The sequence below is a fragment of the Nannobrachium achirus genome (genome assembly GCF_963921795.1).
Source record: "Nannobrachium achirus genome assembly, chromosome: 14".
In the NCBI taxonomy this organism is placed as follows: Eukaryota; Metazoa; Chordata; class Actinopteri; order Myctophiformes; family Myctophidae; genus Nannobrachium; species Nannobrachium achirus.
In genome coordinates this window covers 41741684-41768091 of record NC_137821.1, presented here as the reverse complement: position 1 = coordinate 41768091, position 26408 = coordinate 41741684, and the positions used below count along the sequence as shown (strand labels likewise).

Sequence of the window (26408 nt, the reverse complement as noted above, 5' to 3'; positions counted from 1 at the left end):
TAGCATCCCGGTGGGAACCATTAGACAAGAGGAGGGTTTCTCAGCCTGCCTTGAGGTGTACTGTCACACATAATTATTGTCTTATTGTCATTCATTTAGCTATTTTTAGTTGTTAAGTATTATTATGGGGAAAGCCCCCTTTCCCCATAATAATGCTTTCCCCATAATAATACTTAAGATTTTGTGTTGTTTAATGTGATAATTAATCATCATTATGTATAATGTGTTCAATGGTGATAGGGGTATGTAGTTGCTGGGAGCAAGCCAGCAAGGGGGTGAGTTTTGTTGAAGCTGTTTAGTATGCAAGTATTGCATAAACCCGTTTCCTGCCTATAAAGTCATGGCACTCCCTCTGAATCTTCAACACATGTAGTCATTAATCATTCAATATATTGGGTCCTGTCTCTTAATGTTGCATATTTGATGCAAATATATGAACCATTAAAAACAGCCAACAGCGTGATCCACATTTCCATCTCATTAGGCTACTGAACACAGAGAGAGAGAGAGAGAGAGAGAGAGAGAGAGAGAGAGAGAGAGAGAGAAGGCACAGCAGCAGCACAGTCCCTAGTGTCATCTCTCATCTTTGATCTTTTTTTAAAACCAAAACCCGATGTCAATATTTCTCAGGGCAGAAACTGCTGATATTCTGCTCCAAGGCTGAAATATATCTGGTTCTAATTATAATGTAGACTACAGTGACTAAGGACTATATAAGCCATGTTTGGCGAGAGGAGGAGAGTACAGGGGGCTGAGGGGGCATAACAGAGAGAAGAGAAGTCTTCCTGTATTTGTGCAGAAGAGCGAAGGCTGTGTGTTATTATGAGTAAATAGTTTAAGTATCCAAAAGAGCTCTCGGAAAAATACTGGTCACGGACAGTGTAATTAAATATCTAAAGTAGCCTCTAGTCTCGACTCTCTGGGGCAGCAAAATGCACTGCATGGGTGAATCATGATTTCACGTACAGTTAGGCTGCTACCCCACTGACGGGGTCATTATTTATTATCACAGCGGAACACATCTATGTCAAGAAAGCTCTGCGTTTTAGAGATATAGGTTACGGCGGACGGGTGCAATGCAATGGGACAGAAGAAACGGGGGGCAATGCAGTGGGCATCATTTGAGGCGGACGGGGAAATGAAATGGAATAATAATAAATGTTCCATCTGTCTGGTCCAGTTTTTCTCTGTTTGATCAGCAAGAACAGCTGCCGCCTGCCCTGGTCGTCACTGATCACCACTTTCACCGGGGACTGCTCATAAGTCCGACATCTCATTAGTCCTAAATTGGTTAGGGTGATTGATAGGTGTCGGACTAATGCGATGTCGGACCAATGCCACGATGGCACCCTTTCACCATGGAATGGATAGTTTAGTTTCCAGTTTCCACACACAGCCTGCTACAGTGTAAACACTTCAACATCCAAAGGAAATAAGATTTACTAGTTGTACAAGCTACAATATTTCCAAAACAAACAAAAGAAAAAGAGCCAGGTTACTACAGTATAACAAAACATAGGCTAAAACAAGTAGTTTAAAACATTACTCAGTCATGGATTAACCCAATTCAATTCCCCAAAAAAGTTTCCCACTGTCAAATTAATTGAATATATCGAGCCTACCTTTGATGTCTTTGCTTTGCTGCGCCCTTCTTTATGAAGTTAAAAGTGTTGAACATTCAGTTTGCTGCAGGACTGTTCCTGTGCCCCTCCATGCTTGACTTTTTACGCTCCACTCCCTGTTCTGTTCACTCACACAGCAAACATATCATTTTAGAAACGCCCTGCTCCGCTGCGCCACTATTTGCCTACGTTTTGGTTTATGCTCCGTCGTGCGACGGTGCCGCGCGCCGAAAATACTAGCCGATCTGTCTTATCTATGATCTGGAAGATCACACCGAGCGTGTCTCCTTTTGGTACCGCTATCTATACGTTCATAATCATATTAATATGAAATGTGAGTCTGCGCAATCATAGCGTGCCCGTCCCAAAACATGACTTTGGTGAAAGGAAATCCAGTACTTTCTAATCTGTGCTACTTTGTAGTGTTGTAGTACTCGAGTCAATGACTCGTCTCGAGTCAGGACTCGAGTCCAAATTTTCACTGACTCGGTCTCGTCTCGGTCTCGCCCTTAATTTGACTTGGACTCGTCTCGGTCTCGGTCTAATTTGACTTGGACTCGCCCCCCACCGAGTCCACTCGAGTCAAGTCACTACAATGCAATGAAATAAATGTTATATCCATATGAGGAGCGCATTCACGTTAACATTAAGAGAGCTGCCTTGTTAAGTAACAGAGCATTCTGACGCGCATCTGATAGGCACACAGTAGTAGCACACACGCACACACAGGCACACACACACACAGAGCCCCGCTCTGCACAGCAGCAAGCATCTAATCTTCCCAGAAGTTATTTTTTTCGCCAAACAGACAACAGCACAACAGTCCACTTTCCTCTTACCTGCAGGATATCCTTGTGTCCCCAAATAAATAAGTCCTAACAGCTTCCAAACACAAGCCTTTGTGATCATGTGTTGTGTAGTTTAATCCACCCGCACAGCTGGATTAAGAATTTACGTCTTTTTGTATTTCCAGGTGTAGTCTATTACTCGTTAAGCAAGCCTCGTCCGAAAGTTTTAAAGTGCACTGATCAATAGAGAGAAGTGTAACATTGTAAGTCCCTGTAGAGAGGTTAAAACGAATCAAAACAACTTGAAGCAGTGACATGGGGTATTGTTTTGCCTTGTACTTGAAAGGCATCAGACTAATGACATAGGGTAGCCTACATTTCTCAACTTAAACAATGAAATGCAGACAGGCACATACTGCTATGTGTTTGAATGGGAAAACCTTATTTATTTATTTTAGCTTTTAGTCAAAATAAAATATTAAGATAAGTTTGTTTGAAAAATGTTTTGCTAAAATCATGCATGCTCTATTTCAATGCAACTATAACAGCAATGTTTAAAAATGTTATAGATTACAGTAGTAGACATAATTATTTTTTAAATAATATTATTTTTGTTATCACTTGGCCTTTTGGTGCATGGGCATCAATATTATATCCATATCATGATATTAGACTGGATAGGCCTAATTATCGGCTGTGATTTGGGATATTGTACTGCATGTATGCCAAGTCTTATTTGTACACTAAAGTACTTGTTCTCTGCCTGGGAGAAAATTTTATTGTAGCAACTCAAATGTCTAGTTCTTAGACAGAAAATTGGTATGGGAAAAAACTACCTCTCCAAAAAACTCCCTCAAACCTAAACCACAGCATTGACAGCAACCAAAGGTAATTTTGGGAGACCTATTGATTTAATTAGAAGACAAGCCATTAATTTGAAAGGTATTGGTAGGAAACACCAGACAGGTGCATGCACATGAACGGGGGGTTCTTGCATTGTTTGTGTGTGTGTGTGTGTGTGTGTGTGTGTGTGTGTGTGTGTGTGTGTGTGTGTGTGTGTGTGTGTGTGTGTGTGTGTGTGTGTGTGTCCGAAAAAAATAATATATATATTGTTTTCTGCAGCCTACCTATCAAAAAAAAAAGGAAAAAAAAGAAAACTGGACTCGGCTCGGTCTCGCCTACCATTGGTCTCGGACTCGACTCGGACTCGCCTCCCATTGGTCTCGGACTCGACTCGGACTCGGCCCCCTCCCAGGGGCTCTTGACTCGGACTCGACTCGGACTCGAACCCCATATGACTTGGACTTGACTTGGACTCGCTTTAGGTGGACTCGACTACAACACTACTACTTTGTTACAGTTATTATTATTGTTTACATAATGAATATAATATATATGTTTGGCAGCCTTTAACAATAATAATAGACAGTATGCTGTTGTTATTGGCGTAGTGTCCGCGCTGTTCTGTCTCTCGATCAACATGTTCAACTGCTGGATTGATATTTGGGGGGAGACCAGACCAAACAAACGGACACGATAGAGCAATTCTTGAGTAAACAGCGACACGTTGTGGCCGAATGAAAAAAAAAAAAGTAAAATAATAGAAATACAGGTGACTACTATTTCTATTTCTAGTCACCCACCCAGTACAGTACTAATTTATTAAAACAGTGAACATAGGCTTTTAAGCCGTGACATCATTTTGTAGGCAGAGGAGAACTCTGCCCCCAGAGCATTTTCTGTCCGTCGCTATTTCAACAGATCCGAGACAAAAATAACGACTAAAGTATAATTCTAACACTTTCCTTTCAACAACAAAGAGAAGAAAAATTTGTAAATAGTAAAAATAGTAAAAAGATTCACGGAAACTGGGGGCAGAAATTCTCCTCTGCCTACAAAATGATGTCATACTTAACAGCCCCATTACTACACAGTCAGAAGACTAGGCCTACTTTTCCTTACATCTCGCCACTGGAAAAACATTAGGCCTACCTTTTGAGAAAAAAAAAAAGTAAAAACCTAGCTGAAAACGAATCAGAACTAAATTCAATGAAAGTCAAACCGAAATACAAAAAATAAAAAAATAAACGAATACAAATCGCACGATTCGCACTACACATCCCAGTTGTCCTTGCGCCGGTTTCCCGTCGTGCTTTGCGGGCGTTCTGTGTTACGTCGGTTACGTTACGTAGGTTAGGTTACGTCGGAGTAAAATCTCACGTACGTTGATCTCGGCATCGCGCGTGTCCACAACGTACTGCTCCTTCTTGTTCATTGAAAGAAAAATAACCCGTGAACATGGCGACAGACGGACCGCCGGGGACCGACTCTCTCCCGTCCGACTTAGGCTCAGCCATCGCCGCGTTGAACACATGGAGCCACCCGGAGCTGCAGGGCAAACTGGGGGAGCTGGGAGCGCCCAACATGGGTAAACTATTCTCCTTTCTGCAGGGGACGAATGACAAGAGACTGGTGAATGTGGTTAGCATTCATGCTAATGCTAGTCAACACTTCCGTGCAGCTCGGGGGTTTGGGGCCTGCTCTGTTGACATTAAAGTTGTGTTATTGGTTATCATTAGTGTTATTCACGCTGTTTCGTTTCGTACTGTATTGTGAAACAGGGAAAAGTGCATGCTTTGAAGAACATTATAACCCTTTGTCTCTGCACTGGGTATCTTAGCGACTTAGCCTCGTACTTAGCTATTATTAGTCTGCTTTTAGTTTGCTTGTAGAAATGTCCTTTTGCAGCCATGAAGGAATGTAAGGATGCTGCAAAGGATTTCTATATTTTGTCCCTTTGTGTTCCTATGATTTATTCCCAAGTGACATTTTCTTTTCTTCTCCCCAGGCCCCAGAGAGGAGCTCATTGACAGGCTGAAGGGATATATGATTCAGGTAAATAAATGTTCCCGACTCTTTAATGTCAAATGACTTCACATTTGTTGTTGACAAAATGGTCAAATGAAGCCTGATGTAATCAAAGTTAACGCTGTTGTTGCCACAAATCAGTTATTTCAGCATCTTGTCAAAATCATGATGTGTGTCTGTCAGTATGTTTTATCTGGTTTGTTGTTGCTCTCTGCAGACTGGGAACCTCCTTAGCAAACCCAGAGATGACAAACCCATGGGCTCTCAGGTAAAACACAACGCAACAAATGTCATCTGTGATTGCACATAATTATAACTTCAGAAACACTTACCCAGCGGAGTGGTGTAGTTAATATGCAGATCACTGCTTGTGAAAAAGGAGATACTGCTGCATGTCGTGTGTGCACCTGTAGACATTTTTCTTCTCATCCAATTTCACCAGATGTCAGGCAGGCCCCCCATGCCTCCGATGCCAATGCCACCCATGCCCCCTGGTATGGGCATGCTCCAGGCCATGAGCATGATGTCCGGAGGGCCCCCTCCTCCGCCGGGCATGCACATGGGCATGGACGGCCCCCCGGGCATGCCCCCTGGCATGTCGCAGGACGACCAGCTGAAGATGGCTCAGCAGAGAGCGGCAATGATGCTCCAGCAGGAAGAGCGAGCCAAGCAGCAGGTGACCAACTGAACCCTTTACATCGTTAGATTTTAATTGAGGTTAGATGTGTTAGGCAAAAGACATTGAGCTAAAACTAATGCTTAATTTAATTTGTACGTCGTCATGTGGCGGTGCGACACTTTGTGGTTTCGGCACACAACGCCATTGTATGATGAAGTATAGAACAGACTTAATGTGATTTACAGAATCCATACTGCTGGTCGGGGATGTTGTTTAGTCTATTCACTGTGACTCAAGTATGCCATGGATTGTTCGTTCAACTTTTTGATTACTTTGGAGAAAGAAGTATGTGGATGGGGCTGTCATTGTGACTTGTCCTGGGGGCAACATTCCCCTTTGCTCACTGATAGCTAACCAGATACTTGGTGTGCTATGATTCTGTCTGGATACTTGTTTTGTATTTCCACTCTGCCCTTGGTTTCTTGTATTTTTACCATCCTAGTACCAAATGATAAAAATGTCTAGATGGGCAAGATTTCATGAAAAACACAATAACGGCAGCCGAGATTAAAGTCATACTACCCAGGTCGTAGGTTTGTAACATTTTTCTGAGGTCAATTTATTGCTCAGTTACAATTAGTATGAATGTGTGTGTCTGTGTGTGGTTGTACATGTTACAGGGGGACTCCCGTGTCATTGACGAACACCGGAAAGAACAGGAGCTTCTGGAGCAACAAAAAAGGGTGTGAACATTTTCAGATTGTATTGACAGATTGGCTTTACACTTTCTTCCTGAAATGAATATAGCATCTAAGTACAACACAGCATAAACACTGCATATGCAAACTGTCTGTCGCCAATGAGCTTTTCTTAACGTCTGCATCTTTCTCCCTCCCTCCATCAGGCAGCGGTGCTGCTGGAACACGAGAGGCAGCAGGAGATGGCCAAGATGCAGCAGGGTCCACCTGGCGCGCGGCCTGGCGACCAGGGCTCCAGGCCCCCCATGATGCCCAACATGCCTCCAGGTGGCATGAGAGGTACAGTACACACTACGTTGGTAGTGCTGCAGTTGTATTCAGTTGCCACCAGGCCTAGAATTTCGTCAGTTTAGGGGCAAGGCCAATTGGCCTTTGGTGTTGTCAAATTTTTGAGGGCACAAAGGCCAAGTGCCAGGGCAGGAAGGCCATCATTAAAACAATGATTTTAAGTCCACGCCACAGTCATAATTAATTTAGCTTAAACGTTAAGGTTTAATGTAATACCTTTCAATTAAATAAATATCAAGAACCTGTTTATTTCTGTTTTGCCATGTGCAGTGGTTTAAAGTAACTAAGTACATTTACTTAAGTATTGTACTTAATTGTTTATTGTAATTTTGAGTATTTCTAACACTTACTTGAGTTACTTCTACTCCACTACATCTCGGCTCCAAATATTGTACTTTTACTCCACTACAATTATTTGAAATCTTTAGTTACCAGTTACTTTGCATATATAAATTATAATATTATTAAACATACATGAACCACTTTAGCCCTATTTAGGCTATTTGAAAATAATCAAGCTTGTAGAAGAAATAGCAGATCTACAAGCCCAAGATGTGTCGCATAACTATGCATGGTGAGCTTGTAGATCTGCTATTTTCAAACATGTTGTACTTTTACTTTTGGTACTTTAAGTACATTTTGATACCAATACTTTTGTACTTTTACTCAAGTATATTTTGAATTTGAGGACTTTACTTGCAACGGAAGTATTTCTACATTGCAGTAGGCTATTGATACTTTTACTTGAGTAAAACATTTGAGTACTTTTTCCACCACTGGCCTTGTGCACGCACGCACACACGCACACACACACACACAAACTCCTCCCTCCCGTTCGCGGAGTGATCCCTTTCTCAACAATAATGTACTTTCTGACAGCTCAGCCTCTCGTGGAAAGATTAGCTTTTGGTTCCCTTGTATGGCATTTTGGTTGTTGTCCTGAGCTCAGCAGAGCTCCGTTTGAAGGCATTCGTTCGCACATTCGGATTTATTCAACAGGCTGCATTAGATAAAACTCCCGTTTAGCCCGGTGATGTTTTTGTGTTGTAACTTGTATAAACACTGTGTCGCGGGACTCCGTCGGCTCCACTATGCGGCGGCTGCTATGCTGCTACTACGAGCGTAAATGGAATCTACTACTGGTCATGTGCGCAGCTCAACCAACCACGCACTGCTGTTACCGTAATGACTGGAAAATCGCGCAGAGGGCATGTCATTTTTCGAGGGGCACACGGCCAAAGAGAGGGGCAACGACGGCCATGGCCGTCGTGGCCGCCGTGAATTTCCTGCCCTGGTTGCCACATTCCCATGTTCAGTTCTGCCAACTCGTTGCTAGAGGCTATGATGGAATCGGGTCTTCATTTATTTAACCAGGGTAAAACCGCATATAGATTTTCTTCTCTTTCAAGTGGGCCAAGAAGGCAGCATAATATGGTTTCACATAAAAATAATAATAAACACAAACAAATCGATATCATCTTCATGTATTTGAAGTTGAACTGATGAAATGATGATGAGGTTGTGGTGTACTCTCTGAAAATCATAGGCAAATTCACTTTTCTTGGTCGTTTTTTTTCCCGTATTCTTAGCGGGTGCAAGTGATGTTTTGCGTTTTGTTCAAATAAGTGTTAAATAGCTGTCTATATTCCAATAATAATCATTGCCAGCTTTATCATAATCTCCTTTTGCAGATCAAAATGTTTTGTGTTGTGGTACAGAATGTACCAACTTACTACATATAATATGTATGAACTGTCTGTGTGCAGGTATGGATCCGCGGGGGATGGATCCACGGGGTCCCTTGCCCCCTGGTGTGTCTGCAATGCCCAATCAGAGACCAAGAATGCCCCCACCTCCAGGAGAGGATGGCAGAGAGGTATACTTTGCTTCCTTGTGTTTCCATGTGTATTTCACAGGAGAGGTTTTGCACTAGATATCGAACATATAATAAGTGTCTCTGCTCCTGATGTTCGAATGCCATGAATTGTCATCACACCAGAGCACACGAGCGGAGTGGAGCGATGACTAAAGCCGATCCGCGCTCCAGAAGGCTCTTGTCCCACTCGCTCGTCGCTCTGGTCTGCCACTGGGCCGCTCCACTCCCCGCCGCTCCGTCGCTCAACTTGATTTTCGCATCTCTCGCTCCACGCTCCGCTCAGGGCCGTCAATCAGAGTTAAAAAAGTAGTTTGCTACCATGTCCGAAACACTTTCTCCTTTGCCAGTGTGTTCCCAACACAAGTGGCTGTGCTAACGTGAGCGTCGGCTTTGATGGAGACTTGGAGAGCTGTCCACTCGCCACTGTTTTGTTGGAAACATGCGGCGCGCGGCCCCAACAGGATCGGCTCGGAGCGGAGGAGGGTCGGCGCTCAGACCCATTATAAAAGTCGCTCGCTCACGCTCAACAAAAAAACGGCTCGCTCCGCTCCCCGCACCGCTCGCGCTCCACTCCACTTGTATGCTCTGCATCACACTATTTGTATTGTATTGATTTTAAGCTGAAATGTTTTCATTTTACGTTTTGCTGTTGTATTATTTATATATGATGTTGTAGTCTTTTCCTGGGCTTGCCTAATGTGTGGTACCGTTGGTTCCAGCAATGGCAGGGAGAGGAGGCGAGTGTCTCCGGGCCGAAGATCCCTCAGGCTCTGGAGAAGATCCTGCAGCTGAAGGAGATCCGGCAGGAACAGCTGACCGACCCTGCAGGTGATCTTTTTGACCATTCTCCTTTTTAAACCCAGAAATGTTGATTTATGTTATAATGATCAATGCCAACAACACAATTAAATCGTTAATCAGAGTTATTTGTGTGACAATTAATCGTCAACTAAAATGTCACAATGACGGCCCTATAGCTACATATAAACATCATGTCGTATTTCTTGCTCTGCTTTCCCATCAGAAGAGGACGGCGACGAAGGGGAGATGGCCGTGGAGACGAGCGGCTCCTCGGCTCTTGCCGCCACGTCTGAAAACGAAGACGACGATGGACAGATGTCCAAAAAAGATGTAGGTTTTCAAAAAGGAAACAAAAAACCCCCAACCCTGTACGCTTGACGTGTCCCTGTAAGAGTAGGAAAATGTTTCAGTGCTCAGGCTTACAGTTTTATTTATGCTGACCTCACACCAAACATTTCTAGCGATTTCACGATTGTAAGACAAAATAACATCATGGGAGTTTTTTTTTTTTAAAGATTTGTTTTTGGGCCCTTGCCTTTATAGACAGGACAGTAGACTGACAGGAAATGGGGAGAGAGATGGGGAATGACACGCGGCAAAGGTCGTCCGGGTCGGGAATCGAACCGGCGAAGCCGCGGCAACCATGCCTATGTGGCGGTGCCCATGCGGTATGCGCCCTGACCAGTAGGCCACCGGACGCCCCATCATGGGAGTTTTTATTATAATACATTTGATTTATGTTGCACTTAACATTTGTAACAAATCTCAATGTGCTACAGTACTACAGTATAAAAACATTTGCATATAAACAAAATAATTATCTCAAATAAAAAGTCTAAACATAGGTGTGAAAATGCCTAGGGTGTAAAACTTGAATAGCTAGCCAGAATTTTTACTAAAAAAGAAAGTCTTTAGTGCTCTCTTGTATTGTTCGAGTCTTGATGGTTTGGTGTTGGTCATAAAACATGACTTCATCGTGGCTTGCTTTGTTTTTTGTCGTGTCCTCACTTTTGTAGAAAAACCGCAAGCGGAGGAACCGCAAGAAAAAGAACAAAAAGCAGCGCGCCCAGGAGAAGCGAGAGAAGGCGGAGCAGAAGGAGAACGAGAGTGATAAGGACAAGGATAAGGATGCAGAGCCAGACAAAGATACAGAGGTGGAGATCGAGTACGTGACGGAGGAGCCCGAGATCTACGACCCCAACTTCATCTTCTTCAAGAGGATCTTCGAGGCATTCAAGGTGAGGCACTGTTGGAAATCCTGCAGAGTTCTTGTCTGCATGGCCCTGGATTGAATGTTGTCTAACACCTTCCTGTTTAATCTCTCCTGTGGCCTCTCCATCATAATTTCGGATCTTTCTTTTTCTCTTGACTCTCCCTAGCTGACCGACGACGTGAAGAAGGAGAAAGAGAAGGAACCGGAGAAGGAGAAGCCAGAAGCGGTCGTCATGAAGAAGAAAGGCTTCTTGGAAGAGAAGCTGAAGGACAGTGACGACGACGACAGTGATGACGTATGTTTGTGTGTGTGTGTGTGTGTGTGTGTGTGTGTGTGTAATGGCAGCAGGTGGTTGGAAAGACGATTAAAACATTAAGAAACCAGGTGATCCATATGCATGCCGTATTGATTAAGTTGTGATCGGGAAGTGGAACCGGAATGGGTTACATTTGGAACAGGTTTATCACACTGTCAGAGCTTGTATGAGGACTTCCTGTCTGCTATGCAATTACAATACTGGTGGTTCTCAAACCTTTTAATTTCAAGGACCATCATAACTCTGAGAGTGTACAAATGGAACCAAAATGGTCCTTTAGTTATAGAACTGTAACTGTCCATTTGGAACCCCCTAGAATCGTTAAAATCCCAAAGGATCCCGACCCTAGTATTGAGGCATTTGTTACTGTTTAGATAACATTACAGGACTGTCCACGTGAACATAAACATAAGGAGTAGTGGTACAATGTGGGAACAGCCACACTGTGCAGGGTCAACCATTTGAACCGTATTCAGATTGTCCGTGAAAAGGTTTAAGTTGTTTTGCTCAAGTAACACTGTTGTATATTTGTGTGTGGCGTGTGCACAGGATAACATGCACAGACCAGACCTGCCCAAAATGTCCAAGAAGAAAATGAGGCGGATGAACAGACTGACTGTGGCCGAGCTCAAACAGGTACAAAGCTATGTTTATTTTAAAGATTCGTTTTTTGGGGCTTTTATGCCTTTATTGATAGGACAGTAGACTGACAGGAAATGGGGGAAGAGATGGGGAGTGACACGCTGCAAATGTCGTCCGGATCGGGAATCGAACCGTCGCCAGGCATCCATGCCTATGTGGCAAATGCCTAAGTGGTATGCACCCGGACCAGTAGTCCAGTGGGCACCCCCTGCTATGTTTATTTTAAAGCGTGCAGTGGACATGTAAGAGACTGAATCAATTATTATTAGTTCCCGTTGAGAAGTATAGATCTGCAGCATTGTGGAATGAAGCACACAGACGCGATGCGTCATTTTAGTACAATAAAGTTGACATTTTATACAATAAACTATACAATACAATCAAGTTTTGATTCGATCTGGACCTTACCTGCCCCTCCTCATCACTTTAAGGCTGTTGTAAGGAAGCACAGTTGTCTCTTTTAATCTACTCCAGCTTTAGTTTAGTTTTTAGCACATTGTAATATAAAATATAAACTATACCTATCAAAGAAAACAAGTTATTGTGTGAGAAAAGGAAGAAGACTGCCGGCTTATTTGGAATCCTTAGCGTAGATTAAAAGTGAAATAAGAACAATACAAAAGTTGACAAGGGTAGCAGAACTGCAATAAAGAAATTGTACTGCTGCAAATTTGTAAAGATGACACATCAGAACTAAATCATTTGAACTACAGCAAGGAGGAAATAAGATATCATTTTTAGATATTTCTTAAATATTACCGAGTATAGTGATGACTTAAGTGATGCATCTAGAGAGCTCCACAGCCTCTAAATCAATTCTAATCTTCCAGTTGGTGGCTCGGCCGGACGTGGTGGAGATGCACGACGTCACGGCCCAGGAGCCCAAGCTCCTGGTCCACCTGAAGGCCACCAGGAACACGGTGCCCGTGCCCCGCCACTGGTGCTTCAAGAGGAAGTACCTGCAGGGCAAGAGGGGCATAGAGAAGCCGCCCTTCGAGCTGCCCGAGTTCATCAAGAGAACCGGCATCCAGGAGATGAGGGAAGCCTTGCAGGAGAAGGTGGGTTGACCGGAGTGAAGGATTGGGGAGAGTGTGGAGCTGGAGCATTGAAGTTATTAACGTAGTTGTTTAACTAAATTATTCTCGATTGAAACTCATATCGCTATAAGCTGCCACTTTGGCTTATATTCCCACCAAATCATCTTTTTATTCGATAAAGCCAAGCGTCTGTTTATGAACTTCTACACAAAATGTTCATTCACCTTCCGCAGGAGGACGCCAAGACCATGAAGACGAAAATGAGGGAGAAGGTGCGTCCCAAGATGGGGAAGATCGACATAGACTATCAGAAACTCCACGATGCCTTCTTCAAATGGCAAATGAAACCCAAACTGTCCATCCATGGAGATCTGTATTATGAGGTACAGTGCATTCTCTCTCTTTTGTTTTTGGTGTGTAGTGTGACTCGCATTGGTTTTATGTAGCAGTATAGTATACACATGCTGAAGAAAATCCTCTCTCTCTCTGTACGTAGGGTAAAGAGTTTGAGACCCGTCTGAAAGAAAAGAAGCCTGGCGATCTCTCTGACGAGCTGCGTATCGCTCTGGGCATGCCTGTTGGACCTGTAAGTATCCCCTCACACATACACACACCTAGGCCTAACATTATCGTGAATTTTGCTTTCAAGATCCCTGGTCCCACCATTATAGCCACTGGCCCAGGAACATTGGCGTTTCTTATAACGCATTTTATACTTGCCTGTCAGCAAGTTGAAATGTGTTTGTTATAGCTGTCATACACAGCATAGACATAGTCATGCTGCAGATTGTCAGTTATACTTCAGAATCATTTGTACTGTCACATCACTGGTTTAAACTTAACAGGTGTAAAACAGCGGGTGGAATACATTTTTGTCCAAGCACAGTCGCTTTAGATTAGAACAAGCGCATAATGTCAGCTTTGATCTGCAGACTTGGCAAAAGCCGAAATATTATCTGCATGGGCAGTTTCATCGATTGCACAATACGTCTGGCATTTTGTCCCTTGTACTCCCTGTCGCTGTCCTTCCATACTTCCGGTGACTTTAATTTCTTCAAAACTGGTGGTATTAAACAGTTAGACCAAAGCTGCAGGAAAGAAGCGCTCTACATTTGGTGCTGCAGCAGGCAGTTTTGAATGTGCTCGGTGAACTGCAGGGCAGGCTGTGTCTGCTACAGCTGCCTCTCAAATATTACATTTCAGTATACTGCTCCCATTCCCTTTCAGCTTAGTGAAATCTACAACAAATAGAATAAAAGTGCAGTAATCCTAACACATTCTTGCAGATGTGGCAGAAGGACAGCAGACTCTCACTGTGTAGAAACGTTGCAATAAGCCACTGTGTGTGTTAAACTTGATCATAATTTACATACAGTACTTGTCAGTTGCATCTGTGAAAGGGAAAAGATTGACAAGCAGTGCATTGTTGTATCCAGCAAAGCACAGGCAAGTTTTGCATCATAAAAATGTTTGTCCTGTTTCCATCCAGAACTCCCACAAGGTGCCCCCTCCCTGGCTCATCGCCATGCAGAGATATGGCCCTCCTCCCTCCTACCCTAACCTTAAGATCCCTGGACTCAACTCGCCCATCCCAGAGGTAAGGCACTTTTGTACATTACTCTGTCTGTCGATGCTTTTATTAAAAAAAAAGATGTATTGGCCATTGTTACAAGACTTCCCAACCGAAAACAACATTAACATTACAAGTTATTTTGCCGACCTGAAAAGAAGTAAGGTTTCTAAGTTGACTCTGGCCCTAGTTGAATAGCACAGGGGATAAGTGATATTTAGTGATCCTTTCCTTGTGGGAAATCCCACTCAGTATCTGTGATGATGATGATGACAATGTTCCCATGTTTTCTCTGCCCTCCCTCTTGTGCCTCTCTGTCCTCCATCGTCTTCCCTCCTTCAGAGCTGTACATTTGGCTACCATGCTGGAGGCTGGGGGAAGCCACCTGTAGACGAGATGGGCAAGCCTCTGTACGGTGACGTGTTCGGCACCAACGCCGGAGACTTCCAGGTAACCACTTTAACCATTCAGGCATTTAGCACAGTGGGTTCACAAACCTTTTCATGTCAAAAACTCTCATTGTCCCCAAATTGATGTTTTTGGCCATGGACGGACACCCGTTTGAAAATATATTTTGTGCCAGGAATCCCCAGAAGAGAAGATTTGTGTTGTACAATTTGTGATGTACAAGCTTGCTCTGAGCTTTTACATCTTCTATTTCTGAATAAGCGACGTATAAAATCTTGTTAAAGGGGTTAAAATGATTGTGACGCAGTATTAACACATTTTGCTGGAACGAACCGATATCTCTTAGCAAAATGGAAACACACCATTCCCGATGAAGCCGGTCGATTTGACACATGGTTTGAGTGTGTGAGGAGTAAAAAAAACGTGGGAGGAGTAGTGTGCCAAATGTTGGGTCATCTTCTTCGCATCTTCCCAGTCAAAGTCGGTGGGAAAATTGAATACGGTAAATGCATCAAAATGGTTTGTAGAAATCCTTAATTTGTCAGGTGGTGGTGTAGTAATTGTGATGGTTCCTGTGTCCAGGCCAAAGCAGAGGAAGAGGAGGTGGACCACACGCCCTGGGGAGAACTGGAGCCTTCGGACGAGGAGTCGTCGGAGGAAGAGGAGGAGGACGAGAGTGACGAGGAGAAACCAGACGAAACCGGGTTCTTCACGCCGGCGGACAGGTACTTTGACCTGGAAACGGATGTTATTGTAGCAGTTTGTATGACACAATGCAGTGTTTCTCAAACTTTCACATTTCAAAGTCTATCCTTAACTCTGACAGTGTACAACGGGTTCATTTGGTTCCATTTGTACACTGTCAGAGTTACAGACTTGTATGGGTCCATTTAGACCCCCCCTAAAAGAACCAAGAGGGTCCCTGGAATGCACTTTGAGAACCACTGACATATAACTCAATATAATATTGAAATTCAAATAACAATTACAGCAAATAACAATTACAGCATGTAGAGAGAGTGATACTTTGATGTTTTTAATATCAAGCTGTGAACACCAGTTACAGCTAGTTATTTATTTATGTTTATGGTTACACAGTGCATTTTGGAAACCTTCATTTTCGATTAGAAATGGCTTCATGGGAAATCAGTTCTTCCACCAAACATCTCTGTCTCATTAGCGAACTGCCGCTGTGTGGAAAGTGTCACATGTCTGTTCAGAGAGCTGCCGGGGTAAATACTCGGCATTCATTTTGTCAATATTTAAATATGGACAAATATTTAACAAGCTAAAAAGGCAAATTAGCGCTCAGTGAAATCACGAATCACGAGGCACACGCTGTTCTGTGGGCCAGGCATTAACATAACTTGCCGTGTAATTGGAGGTTCAAACACTTTAGATTGGCCCACATTTATTTCTCATTAGCATTTAGACTGGAAAAGGTGGTTTCATCTTTGATGGGTTGTGTAACTTAAGTTTCTATGTGCGTTTCTGGTGTGGTTCGGTGTCTGTGTGTTTGTCTGCATACACAATTATTCTCCCACGTGTAGCTAATATCTACTGTACATGTTTGTTAAGATTCTCTCTCCCTGCAACCCTCATTGTTCATGCAATAACATTGAGTGCTTTAGTTTTTGATGGTTAAAACAAAGATTATCCATGTTCAACATGTATTCAATTCCTATTTTTGGCAAGTCATTTGAATAAAAAAGCAGCTCTCACTATGCGCTGCAATGCAACACCTTGTTAGCTTGTAGAGAGGCACATTTTTTATAGAGCTCAAGTGGATTAAGTAAGCGATCATCTTATTTATTTGGCTGTGTGCTTGCGTCCACCAGGGTTTCCTGCAGGAAAAAGTCTTGACCAGGGGGGGGATCTCATGGCGCACGCGCAAAGCGCGTGCGCCGAAATTTTTTGATAATTAATTAATTAATTCGAGTAATTAATTCACTTAATTTTTTATATTAATTCTTATTTTTGCCCTATAAAAAACACATGAATGTGCCCATGATGACGGAAAACACAACTACATGCTATCATTCACATTTATTCAACATTGAATAACTACGTTTTTCACAGGACAGTGTAACTTGTTTTTTTCCCCCAGGTTAATCAACCAGCACTCGTGCCATATAAATAGAAGTCTACAGCACAGTAAAAAAAAAAGAAACATTGGTGTAAAGTAACTAAGTAGATTTACTTAAGTACTGTACTTATACTGTACAAAGGAGATTTTCAGGTATTTGCACTTTACTTGAGTATTTCCTGCATTCAGGAGATACCAGCCCTTATGTTTTCTTCAAATGTAAACAAACAGGGCTGCCATGTTTGAAAGATAGGGTTGGTATGGGGGTTAAACATGCAATTTCGCGATCGCGATCATGCCTAGTACATTGTTGGAGGTCCAAAAAGTTTTTTTGAGAAAAAATTTTTTTTTTGATTTTTTTTTTTTTTTTTTTATACCCTTGGGGGGGCGGGGGGGTTTTCAGGCCGGGCGGGGCGCCTGGCCTGTAAAGTGCTGCAGGAAACCCTGCGTCCACTTGTCTTACTTCATGGCATCTTATAACTAATATTTACGTGTGTGTGTGTTTGTCCCAGTGGTCTGATCACCCCAGGGGGCTTCTCATCTGTCCCTGCCGGCATGGAGACGCCAGAGCTGATTGAGCTGAGGAAAAAGAAGATCGAGGAAGCCATGGATGGGTGAGTCGGTGGTCTGTTCATAATGACACATGGTACAAAACCATGTTGTCTTTCTAATTAACTCTCTTACTGCCATGATAGGATGTCTTAAACTGCCATCAAAGTACCAGAACTGGTGGTATTAAACAGTTAAATCAAAGCTGCTGGAAAGAAGCGTTCTACATTTGCGATGTTATAGAAAAATGTCCTTCAATTATTTCCAAACGAAATCCTTTGTAAAATACAGGCGTATCTGTCATCAAGCCAAACTGACTGCAGGGGGTAGCCATTTGCAATGATGTCCCTCGATCGTGCCAGTAGTTTAGAGCATAGAAATGGAGAAACTAGATCCAGGCATAGAAAACGACCAGAAAAGTGATTCCGCCGCCATTGTTGTTTATGTGTGGTCGAGATTTGAGACCAGCGTTACGGGAGCTGTTTCTACTGTAGACACCAGCGTCACCCCTCATCTGCTCACAGTGCTCAGACAGGGTAAAGAACGAACGAACAGCCACTCGTTCATGGTCGTGCACTACTTGAATAAACCACTCGTTCAAACTGTTGTATTGTGTTTTTGTATTAACTCTTTTACTGCTATGAAGTGTAAAGAGTTTGCCAATGCTCCCACATGGTAATATCTGACCAATACTTAAAGTTCTAACATTTTTTAAACGATAGAGATACATTCTCAAGACAGACGGATTAGAAGGGGCAGACAGTCAAAGACGTGTAAATAACGCTGAACAAGATGACAGAGATCATTGGGTTAATACATTTGATGGATATAGGGTAACGGATGTCAGAAACACAGAACTTGGTCAAAACAGTACATACCAAGATTAGATTAGAAACTCAACACGCCACAGCCAACATGAACTTGACTTTTCGTGCAAACATGTTGGCTGCTCACCAAATGTGTCTTCTAAGTATACATAAACAAAGACACATGAGGACTAAAGTAGCCAGCTAGGACATTTTTAATATTCGAATATCCAGTGCTTGTTGTGGTGGATGGAATTTATATGAAAACGAACTCCCAGTGATTACATTTGACCTTTTTTAAAGTATGCAGGAAGTGGCGGTTTATATGTTGTTGTTTGACAGTTGTGTTTGTGTTATGCAGGAATGAAACGCCACAGCTGTTCACTGTGCTCCCAGAGAGAAGAACTGGAAACGTAGGAGCGGCCATGATGGCCTCCACACACATCTACGAGATGTCAGGGGTAAGGGACTCTGTGTGTGTGACAATATGTATAGAGAAAACGGAGGAAAGGAGGTTCTTTTTGACAATGAGTAAAAATCCCAAAACAGGTGCTCCTTTTGGTATAAGGAGTTGTATTGGACTTTAAGGCCAGTCCTTGCAACATGCAACTACTTGCAACCTTCATGAACCAATGGTAGTTGCAAGGAGTTGCATTGGTGTGGACTGGGCCTTAAAACTGTTTTGTTGCAAGGAGTTGCGACTAGTTGCATTGGTGCGGTCTGGCCTTTAGGGTGACCAAGTTAAATGGCAAAACAGGAAGGCGTTTTGTGAACATTTTTAAAAAGCTTTTTATCGAATTGGCTACTGTCATGGCAAGAATAAAAAGAAGGCACCTACGCATTATGGCACACAGCCTTCATCAGGTTGACTGACCAGTTCAGCCTTTCCCCATGGTGTGTTTTACAAAGTGAGCGTGATCACAGATTTACAACAAGTTGCACACCTACAGTACAGTATGGTGCACTGAAGATGGCAGCATTTAGATCTTCTGCTTTCAGCGTGCAACACTGGCGAGTTGCTAAGCATAAAGGAAGTTATGGAGCTGCATGAGAATTTCCCTAGCTGTCCCGTGTTTCGTGTGCTCCTGCGAGACGTGTCATCAGACGCCTGTTTCTGCGCATTCTACACATACCAACGCTGTGTGTACACTGTTCAAATGCAATTCTACACACCTACGCAGACATAGTTCATCAGCACAACCCCCCCCCCCCTTCCATATCCCCTCAAGCACAGTTATGTAATGGATGACATTCCGACATGTGAACGCTCACACATGCAAATTCAATACATGAGTCTGTAGTAGCTAGGCGTGAAATTCGATCCATATTCAATTAATTCAATACAGTTTTAGTTGACAAATAATTGACAGTACGTAGTATTGTATCAATTAAATCACGTAAGCTACGTCTTATCTACAGCTTGGAAACGATGAACCAAACTGAATGCTTTGTTGTACAGTATGTTATGAGATGTTTGTTTTTTAGCATCTGTGTAAATGTATTTTAATGTATTTCATTATGTCTGTTTGAGTTTAGATAACGTGTGTCCAGCATTTGTCATATGTTGTACGTTGTCATTTTATGATATTTCATCCATTAAAGAAATGCAAATAATAATCAACAGACGAATGGTTATAAAGATGATAGTTGTAGTTTTAGTAATACTAAACACTGACTCAAATGACACAGTATCCTGGAGATAGATTGTATTATGTTCTACAGTGTTAGCAGGTTGTTGCTACAGCAGTAGGTAGGTGTACAGTACATACTTTGGTACATTTAGTCTTGTGTCTTCTCTTTTAATTTAAAGCACCAGCAGTGCTTGTGTTGGGTGTATTTTTAGACATGGTTCCATTCCCGTTATGGCTGTAGTGCAGAGGCTGCGCTGGCCTGGATGCTCGCTCATCATAAAAGATGGTGTATTATTGGTTCATAAGTTGTTGTTTGTCTCTGGGGCAACATGATGAGTAGGACCCCTGCTGTCCCCAGCCTAAGCACCTCACATCTTGAAAGTAACTAGTTTGAATCAATGAGGAATCCTCATCTTGCCACTTCTGCTTAAAAGAGCCTTTTGGCACTGTCTAAACTAAACCATCCAAAATATAAGACTGCAAGAGAGGGCTACAATTATACCAAACTTTTTCTTTAGCTTGAATCCTAGTGTGTGAAGAAAACTATTTAGTGCTTTAGTTTAAAGTAACTAGGATAAACATCTGTCTTATGGAATTGTTCTTAAAGGTGTATTCAGTGATAATGAAAGTGGCCGGGGGTCATCTTGTCCCTTACTGGCCTTACAGCGTGGAGATGTTTAGTTTTTTATAGATTTTTACACCATTATAATGTTCTCGTTTTGATCATTAGACCCAATCACTGAATATCGGTAGGCCTACGTCTCCAGCTTCAGGATATTTATGATACTGATTTACTACCAGATTGTGGCATTTTATGAGTTCAGTAGTTTACAATCTAGCCATTTAGCAGACCTTCTTAATTCAGAGCGACTGTGGTTCTCAAGACCTTTATTTTGACCATCATAACTAAACGTCATAACATGACTACGGCCATACTCTACCCTGATTGGTCGAGGACTGGCTGGCCACCTCTGAAAACCGAATCTAGCTATGCTCGTGACACGGGCCATGGTGGAAGTCCTCAGCACACATTCTAGTGAGGTGAATGAATGGAAAATGTACCAATTATATTTTTATTTGAATGAAATACAATCACTGAATATACCTTTAATGATTCAACAATATTCTCTGTGTTTCTTTTATTTTTTATTTTTGTATTAATATTTCAGCATGTATTAGTTTTATTTATTTTTATTCCATAGGGCATTGGTTCTCAAAGTGTGTTCCAGGGACTCTGTGGGTTTCTTTTGGGGGGGTCTAAATTGACCCATGCAAGTCTGTAACTCTGACAGTGTACAAATGGAACCAAATGAACCCCAACAGGTTCATTTGGTTCCATTTGTACACTGTCAGAGTTAAGGGGAGACCTTGAAATGTGAAAGTTTGAGAAACGGTGCCATATGGGCTTCCCTCCCTGTCTCTGTACCTCCTAAACCTTCTTGCATTCTGTCATTTCCCCACTCGTTCCGTCCAGGCCATGGCGGGTCGCAAGGCGGGCGGCGGTCAGGAATCCCAGGGCGTGGAGGTGGCCCTGGCCCCAGAGGAGCTGGAGCTGGACCCCATGGCCATGACGCAGAAGTACGAGGAGCACGTCCGAGAACAGCAGGCCCAGGTGGAGAAGGAGGACTTCAGCGACATGGTGGCAGAGCACGCCGCCAAGCAGAAGGTATGGGAAGACATGGTAGAGATGAGAGAGAGAGCATGCAGGGGTTAAAGTTCTCAGTCCTGGGGACTGATTTCAGTCTTGAGGATTCCATAGGGTTAGGATCTGATTTCTGAGATCAGCGCAGATCTGCAAATAAATAAAAAAGGGGGAGGTGTAGCAATAGCCGCACATGAATGACACAGTCGTCAAAACGCTAGTCAAGTGATCGCCAAACTAAAAAGCAGTTATAATTTCAAGATCTGAGTATTTGAATTGGTCAGAATAGCAATAGAACACAACAGAACTTCAGAAGATACTTCTATAAAATGAAGTATGGATTGGCACACACACATTCATTGAATGCAGTTCAGAACTTCAGGGAAACACCCCAAATACTGTGCGCTGCACACACCATGTATAACAAATCACATATTGAGACATGGTCTGAAAATAGTTTTCAGTCTTGGGATTTTTTTTTTTTGGCTTTAACCCTTGAGCATGGTTATAGATGCAAGGAATGGAAAGGAGTGTTTATAGATGCTCCCGATGTGCATTTGGGAATCTAGATGGCATGTTATGTTGACAGATGCCAAGTCATGTCGACACCCTATAGTGCAGTGGTTCCCAAAAGTGAAGTTTGCCAGGGACCCAAACTAGTGAAAACAGCAGACCTACAAGCTCACAACCCGATGCTTCACGCCGTGTTATGAGCTTGTAGATCTGGTATTTTCACTACTTCTTAGACCTAGTTTGTTCTAATTCATGGAATTTCTTAGATTTTATGTATTCGTGAAATTACTTACAAAATACCTTTGAAAAGTATTTTGTATTCATGAAATATTCATTCACTCGCGACCCATAAAGATTGGTCTGTGACCCACAAATGGGTCCCGACCCACTGTTTGGGAAACAGTGCTATAGTGTGTATAGAAGGGTTCCCCAATTAGTTTTCCCCAAGGGCCGAATCATGTCTAGGGTACCAAGCCGAGGGCCACAACATTGCAGGGGGCGACGGCAGCGTTCCCGCTACTCCAGCGACTGCGACAGTTCAGATATCGTCGTTGTCAGGTGAAAATTTAAACTAGTGAAAACAGCCGATCTACAAGGTTGTGTGCTTGTTGATCTGCTGTTTTCACTACTTTTGTGTGACAGCCTTGTATGATTTGCGGATGGAGATACGAGATTTCCACCCGACAACGACTATATATAGTGTTGTTGCTGCTCTTATACCACCATTATTACTGGGGTTGGTGTGGGCCAGACAGTAGCGGCCCGCGGGCCGCCTATTGGGGAACCCTGGTGTATAGTTTCGATCCTAGATTACTATTTCTATGCATTTGATGTGTTTTATTACCTTGTGCGTTGTGCTGTCCTTGCTTATTGTAAATCGCTCTGCTAAATGCCTAAATGTTAATCAAAGCAATGCCTTTGCATCATTCTAAAAGCTAAATCAATGAAAATGAATGAATGTAGAATACAAAGCTGCATTTTCCCATTGTTTTGACGTTGATATTTTAGATTTTGTGGTGGCTGGCAACGTTAGACATTTGAGCCGTGCGCTGGCTGGATAAATCGAACAGGATCAAGTTGACATTTAAATTAAAAAGTAATTATTAATATGTGGTGCACGTCGGCACTGTGCTGCGGTAGGAAAAGTGGCGGCACGTGTCCCATATTAGAAGAACCAAGCACTTCTAGAAGTGAAAATAATGTTCAATCCAGTCTGAGAACTGCTGTAGGTTAGGTCAAGGTTCAAGGTTATTGGTCTCCCTCAGGAGAAATTTGTCTTGGAGACAGAGCCATATCTGCATTGTACATAAAAACACTTAAAGGAGTAGTTCACCACTTTTCAACCTGTCTTCATATAATAGGTCCTCACTAATGTTCATGATAAAATATCACAATGTTTTTCTACTCAGTCCAAGTCTCCTAGGAGAGCTGTGGGAAGGTCTTGTGACATCATCATTTTCCAAAAAAATAATAATTAATCAATATTTTAGAAAATAATATTTAGATTTTTATTATCGCGAGAACAATGGCTTCCACTTTAAAATTGCAACTTTTCAGGAATAGAAAGCCTGCAGTTTCTATAAGCTGGATTGGCAATCGATGATGTCACAAGACGATGGGTTTCTGACCTGCCCACAGCCCTCCTCTGAGAGAAAAAAAAAGAAGCTATTTTTGAGTGAGGACCAATTTGAAAAGTGGTGGAGTGCCCCTTTAAGACAAAAAAAGACAGATGACAAATAACAAAAAAGACACATTGCACCCACACCTAACGTACCTTGCTACTCAATCTATCGTTTAACATTTTAATTTACATAGGAACAAATGAGTGCTTATATCTATTCTAATGGTTCCTTTGAAACACAGGAGAAGAGAGTAGTGCTGCTAGAGCACTAGGGTACAAACTGTGTATTATTATTTTTATGCTTTTCCTTTCTTTTTCAGTTAATCCTAAATGGATGATTTGTATTTTCATGCACACTGTCAACTTTGTCCCATACCCCATCCCTAATATACACTATAGCTAATTTAAAAACAAAAAAGCTTAATTAATGTCTTGATTTATTTATTTTATAAACTAAAAAAATATATATTCTACCAAAGGCAAGGGTTGTGTGGTTTTCAGGCAGTAGTTGAAAACCGACTGCTACAGTATATTTATGGTTGTGTGATTATTCATATTTGGGTTATTCCCCTCCTACTCGACCACGGATCGTAAAACATGGTCCTTTACTGGAATAACGGTAGCGGCATTTGAGCCGGAAGGTCAGACAGGGTGCAGCGTAGCCTCTTATCAGTCCAACAGGGGAGAGATAAGCCCTCTGACTGCCCCGTTTAACCCATTTAGAACGGGTACACATTTTGTGTATCATTATTTTATGCTTTAACTATTGAAAAATAGCAGATCTACAAGCTCACAGCACGGCACCGAGTGCCGCGCTGCGAGCTTGTAGAACTGCTATTTTAGAAAAATCGTGAAAATTAGAATTTTGACCCGATTCTATAAGTGTCTTTTGAATCCTAAGGTTTTTTTGAAAAACCTATGTTTCTGTGTCAGCAATCTGGCCTAGCCATCGTCAAAGAAAAGGTCCTCAAGAACAAGGTCTCTCAAGAACAGTCTGTTCTTGAGAGACTAACTATGTCAGTGGTTCTCAAACCTTTTCATGTGAAGGATCCCCAAAATGATATTTATTTGGCCACGGACCCCCATTTCAAAATATCTAGTTCCAGGGACCACCCAGAAGCAAAATTTGAGTTACAAACGTTCGCTTTGAAAATACATATATTCAAAGATTTGCACACATTTTCACGACTTTTTCAAAAATAGCAGATCTACAAGCTCGCAGCGTTCAATCATTTCTAGGCCTAAATGGGTTAAAACCCAATACGGCACAGAGAAGTGGGTCATGGTTGGGACCCACCCATGTGCAGGGGCTACCTGGCTAGCCAGAGTTCACACCAACGAGCAGGGCAAATATCGGGCTCTGCTCTTGTTTTTATTCTATGGGGTGAAGGGTCACAGTGAGTGTAACTAACACTACAGTAGTGGTTTTCATCAACATTTTTTCATATCACGTCCATTGTTTATTTGGCATTTGAGCCACCATTTCATTTAGCCTCTCAGACCCAAGACTTAGAAAATTTTGTTATCGTTGGATATGATTTTTGTCCACAGTTCTGCGCTGTATTGATGTGGTACCTTAGGAGAGATAACGGGCACATGTTGATCAAATTAGCAATTCTTCTACATTCTCTAATTGCGTAGACGTCTTGTAAATTAAGTAATGCAGATGGTTTAACAATCATTTAACTCTTGAGGGTGTAAAATGAAACCAAATGAACCCGTAAGAGTCCATTTTGTTTAATTTTACACTCAAGATTTAAAGATATACGAGTCCGTTTCGTACCCCCTCAAGGACCACTGGTGATCCCTGGACTACACCAAATCTCTTAACCGGAAATAGACGATCTTGTAGATCCCCCAGAAAGAATAGGTATGCTAGGGTTCAAGAGGTTAAACATGCTTGTATGTATGAAGTTGGACTCAATAATTGTAACGGCGTCATTTGCTCACTCGCTCTCTCTCATATCCTTGTCTCCCTGACCCCGTCTCTCTTTTATTCCTCTACTCCTCATCCTCACCTGGCCTTCGCCCTCTTGTCCTCCTCTCCTCCCTCCTCTCTCCTCCTCTCTCTCTCCACACACACAGCAAAAGAAGAGGAAGGCCCAGCCTCAGGACACGAGAGGAGGTGCCAAGAAATACAAGGAGTTCAAGTTCTAGACCCAGCAGCACCCAGAGACACACTGACACCAAGAGGAAGTGTTGCAAAGAGGAAGTTCCCCCGAAAGAGAAAAACTGGTGGACGACGGTATCCACATTTTTTAAAACACAGAACACAGCGGAATGTGACACCAGCCATCTGTTTAGACCCAGTGACGACAATGCTCCGTCTTGTCATTTTAAAAACGCTACAACAAATATGCTTATAGTACATTACCTAATGTAGGTAAACCCTGTCTGTCATGTGGAATCTGTGACATCCGTTTTCCTCCATTTTGTTTTGTTCTTTTTTTACATCTAAAATGTTTTTTCCATGTTGTAGCCGTGCTTTTCTGACTATTGTTTTTGTTTGTAAATAAATAAATGAGGTGACATCAGTCGAGCATTGTTCTCCTCCCTCAGCTCGTCTCAAATTGTGATGACCATAAATGCGCCGTTTGCTCATTTTGCAGATCGTTACACGACCCGGAGGAGCTGATATATCGTTGCTGTCGGGCAGAAAACTCCGATCTCCATATTTTAACTTTGGTAAATTAACGCCCTACTTCACTGGTTCTCAACCTGTTCAGGCCACGACCCCGAAAATATAAATAGTCA

At 42.5% G+C, this 26408-nt stretch overlaps 2 protein-coding genes across 2 annotated transcripts in view; one reads left to right on the top strand and one right to left on the bottom strand.

Moving 5' to 3' along the window:
* capn1 (calpain 1) overlaps positions 1-1740 on the bottom strand; it is a 57282-nt gene extending 55542 nt beyond the window's left edge. The window contains exon 1 of the mRNA XM_080741884.1: positions 1623-1740. The gene's annotated coding sequence lies outside the window, so the exon portion shown is untranslated. The remainder of the gene's footprint in view (positions 1-1622) is intronic.
* Positions 1741-4696: 2956 nt separating this feature from the next.
* Positions 4697-26188, top strand: sf3b2 (splicing factor 3b, subunit 2). The gene is made up of 22 exons (XM_080741866.1): positions 4697-4838; positions 5259-5305; positions 5496-5546; positions 5721-5954; positions 6578-6640; positions 6802-6934; positions 8710-8819; positions 9539-9647; positions 9844-9950; positions 10637-10858; positions 11000-11128; positions 11699-11785; positions 12622-12849; positions 13062-13211; positions 13325-13414; positions 14318-14425; positions 14741-14848; positions 15389-15531; positions 17405-17506; positions 18609-18708; positions 21353-21544; positions 25740-26188. Exons 1-22 carry the CDS (start codon positions 4709-4711, stop codon positions 25809-25811), a joined length of 2715 nt encoding a protein of 904 aa, XP_080597992.1. The 5' UTR covers positions 4697-4708; the 3' UTR covers positions 25812-26188.
* The last annotated feature ends 220 nt before the right edge of the window (positions 26189-26408 follow it).

Excerpts from the sequence above, each read along its gene's own strand:
- sf3b2 (XM_080741866.1), top strand. The coding sequence starts at position 4,709 with ATGGCGACAGACGGACCGCCGGGGACCGACTCTCTCCCGTCCGACTTA. Across the intron at positions 6,641-6,801 it reads TTCTGGAGCAACAAAAAAGG|GCAGCGGTGCTGCTGGAACA; the intron begins GTGTGAACATTT and ends TCCCTCCATCAG. Across the intron at positions 10,859-10,999 it reads GGATCTTCGAGGCATTCAAG|CTGACCGACGACGTGAAGAA; the intron begins GTGAGGCACTGT and ends GACTCTCCCTAG.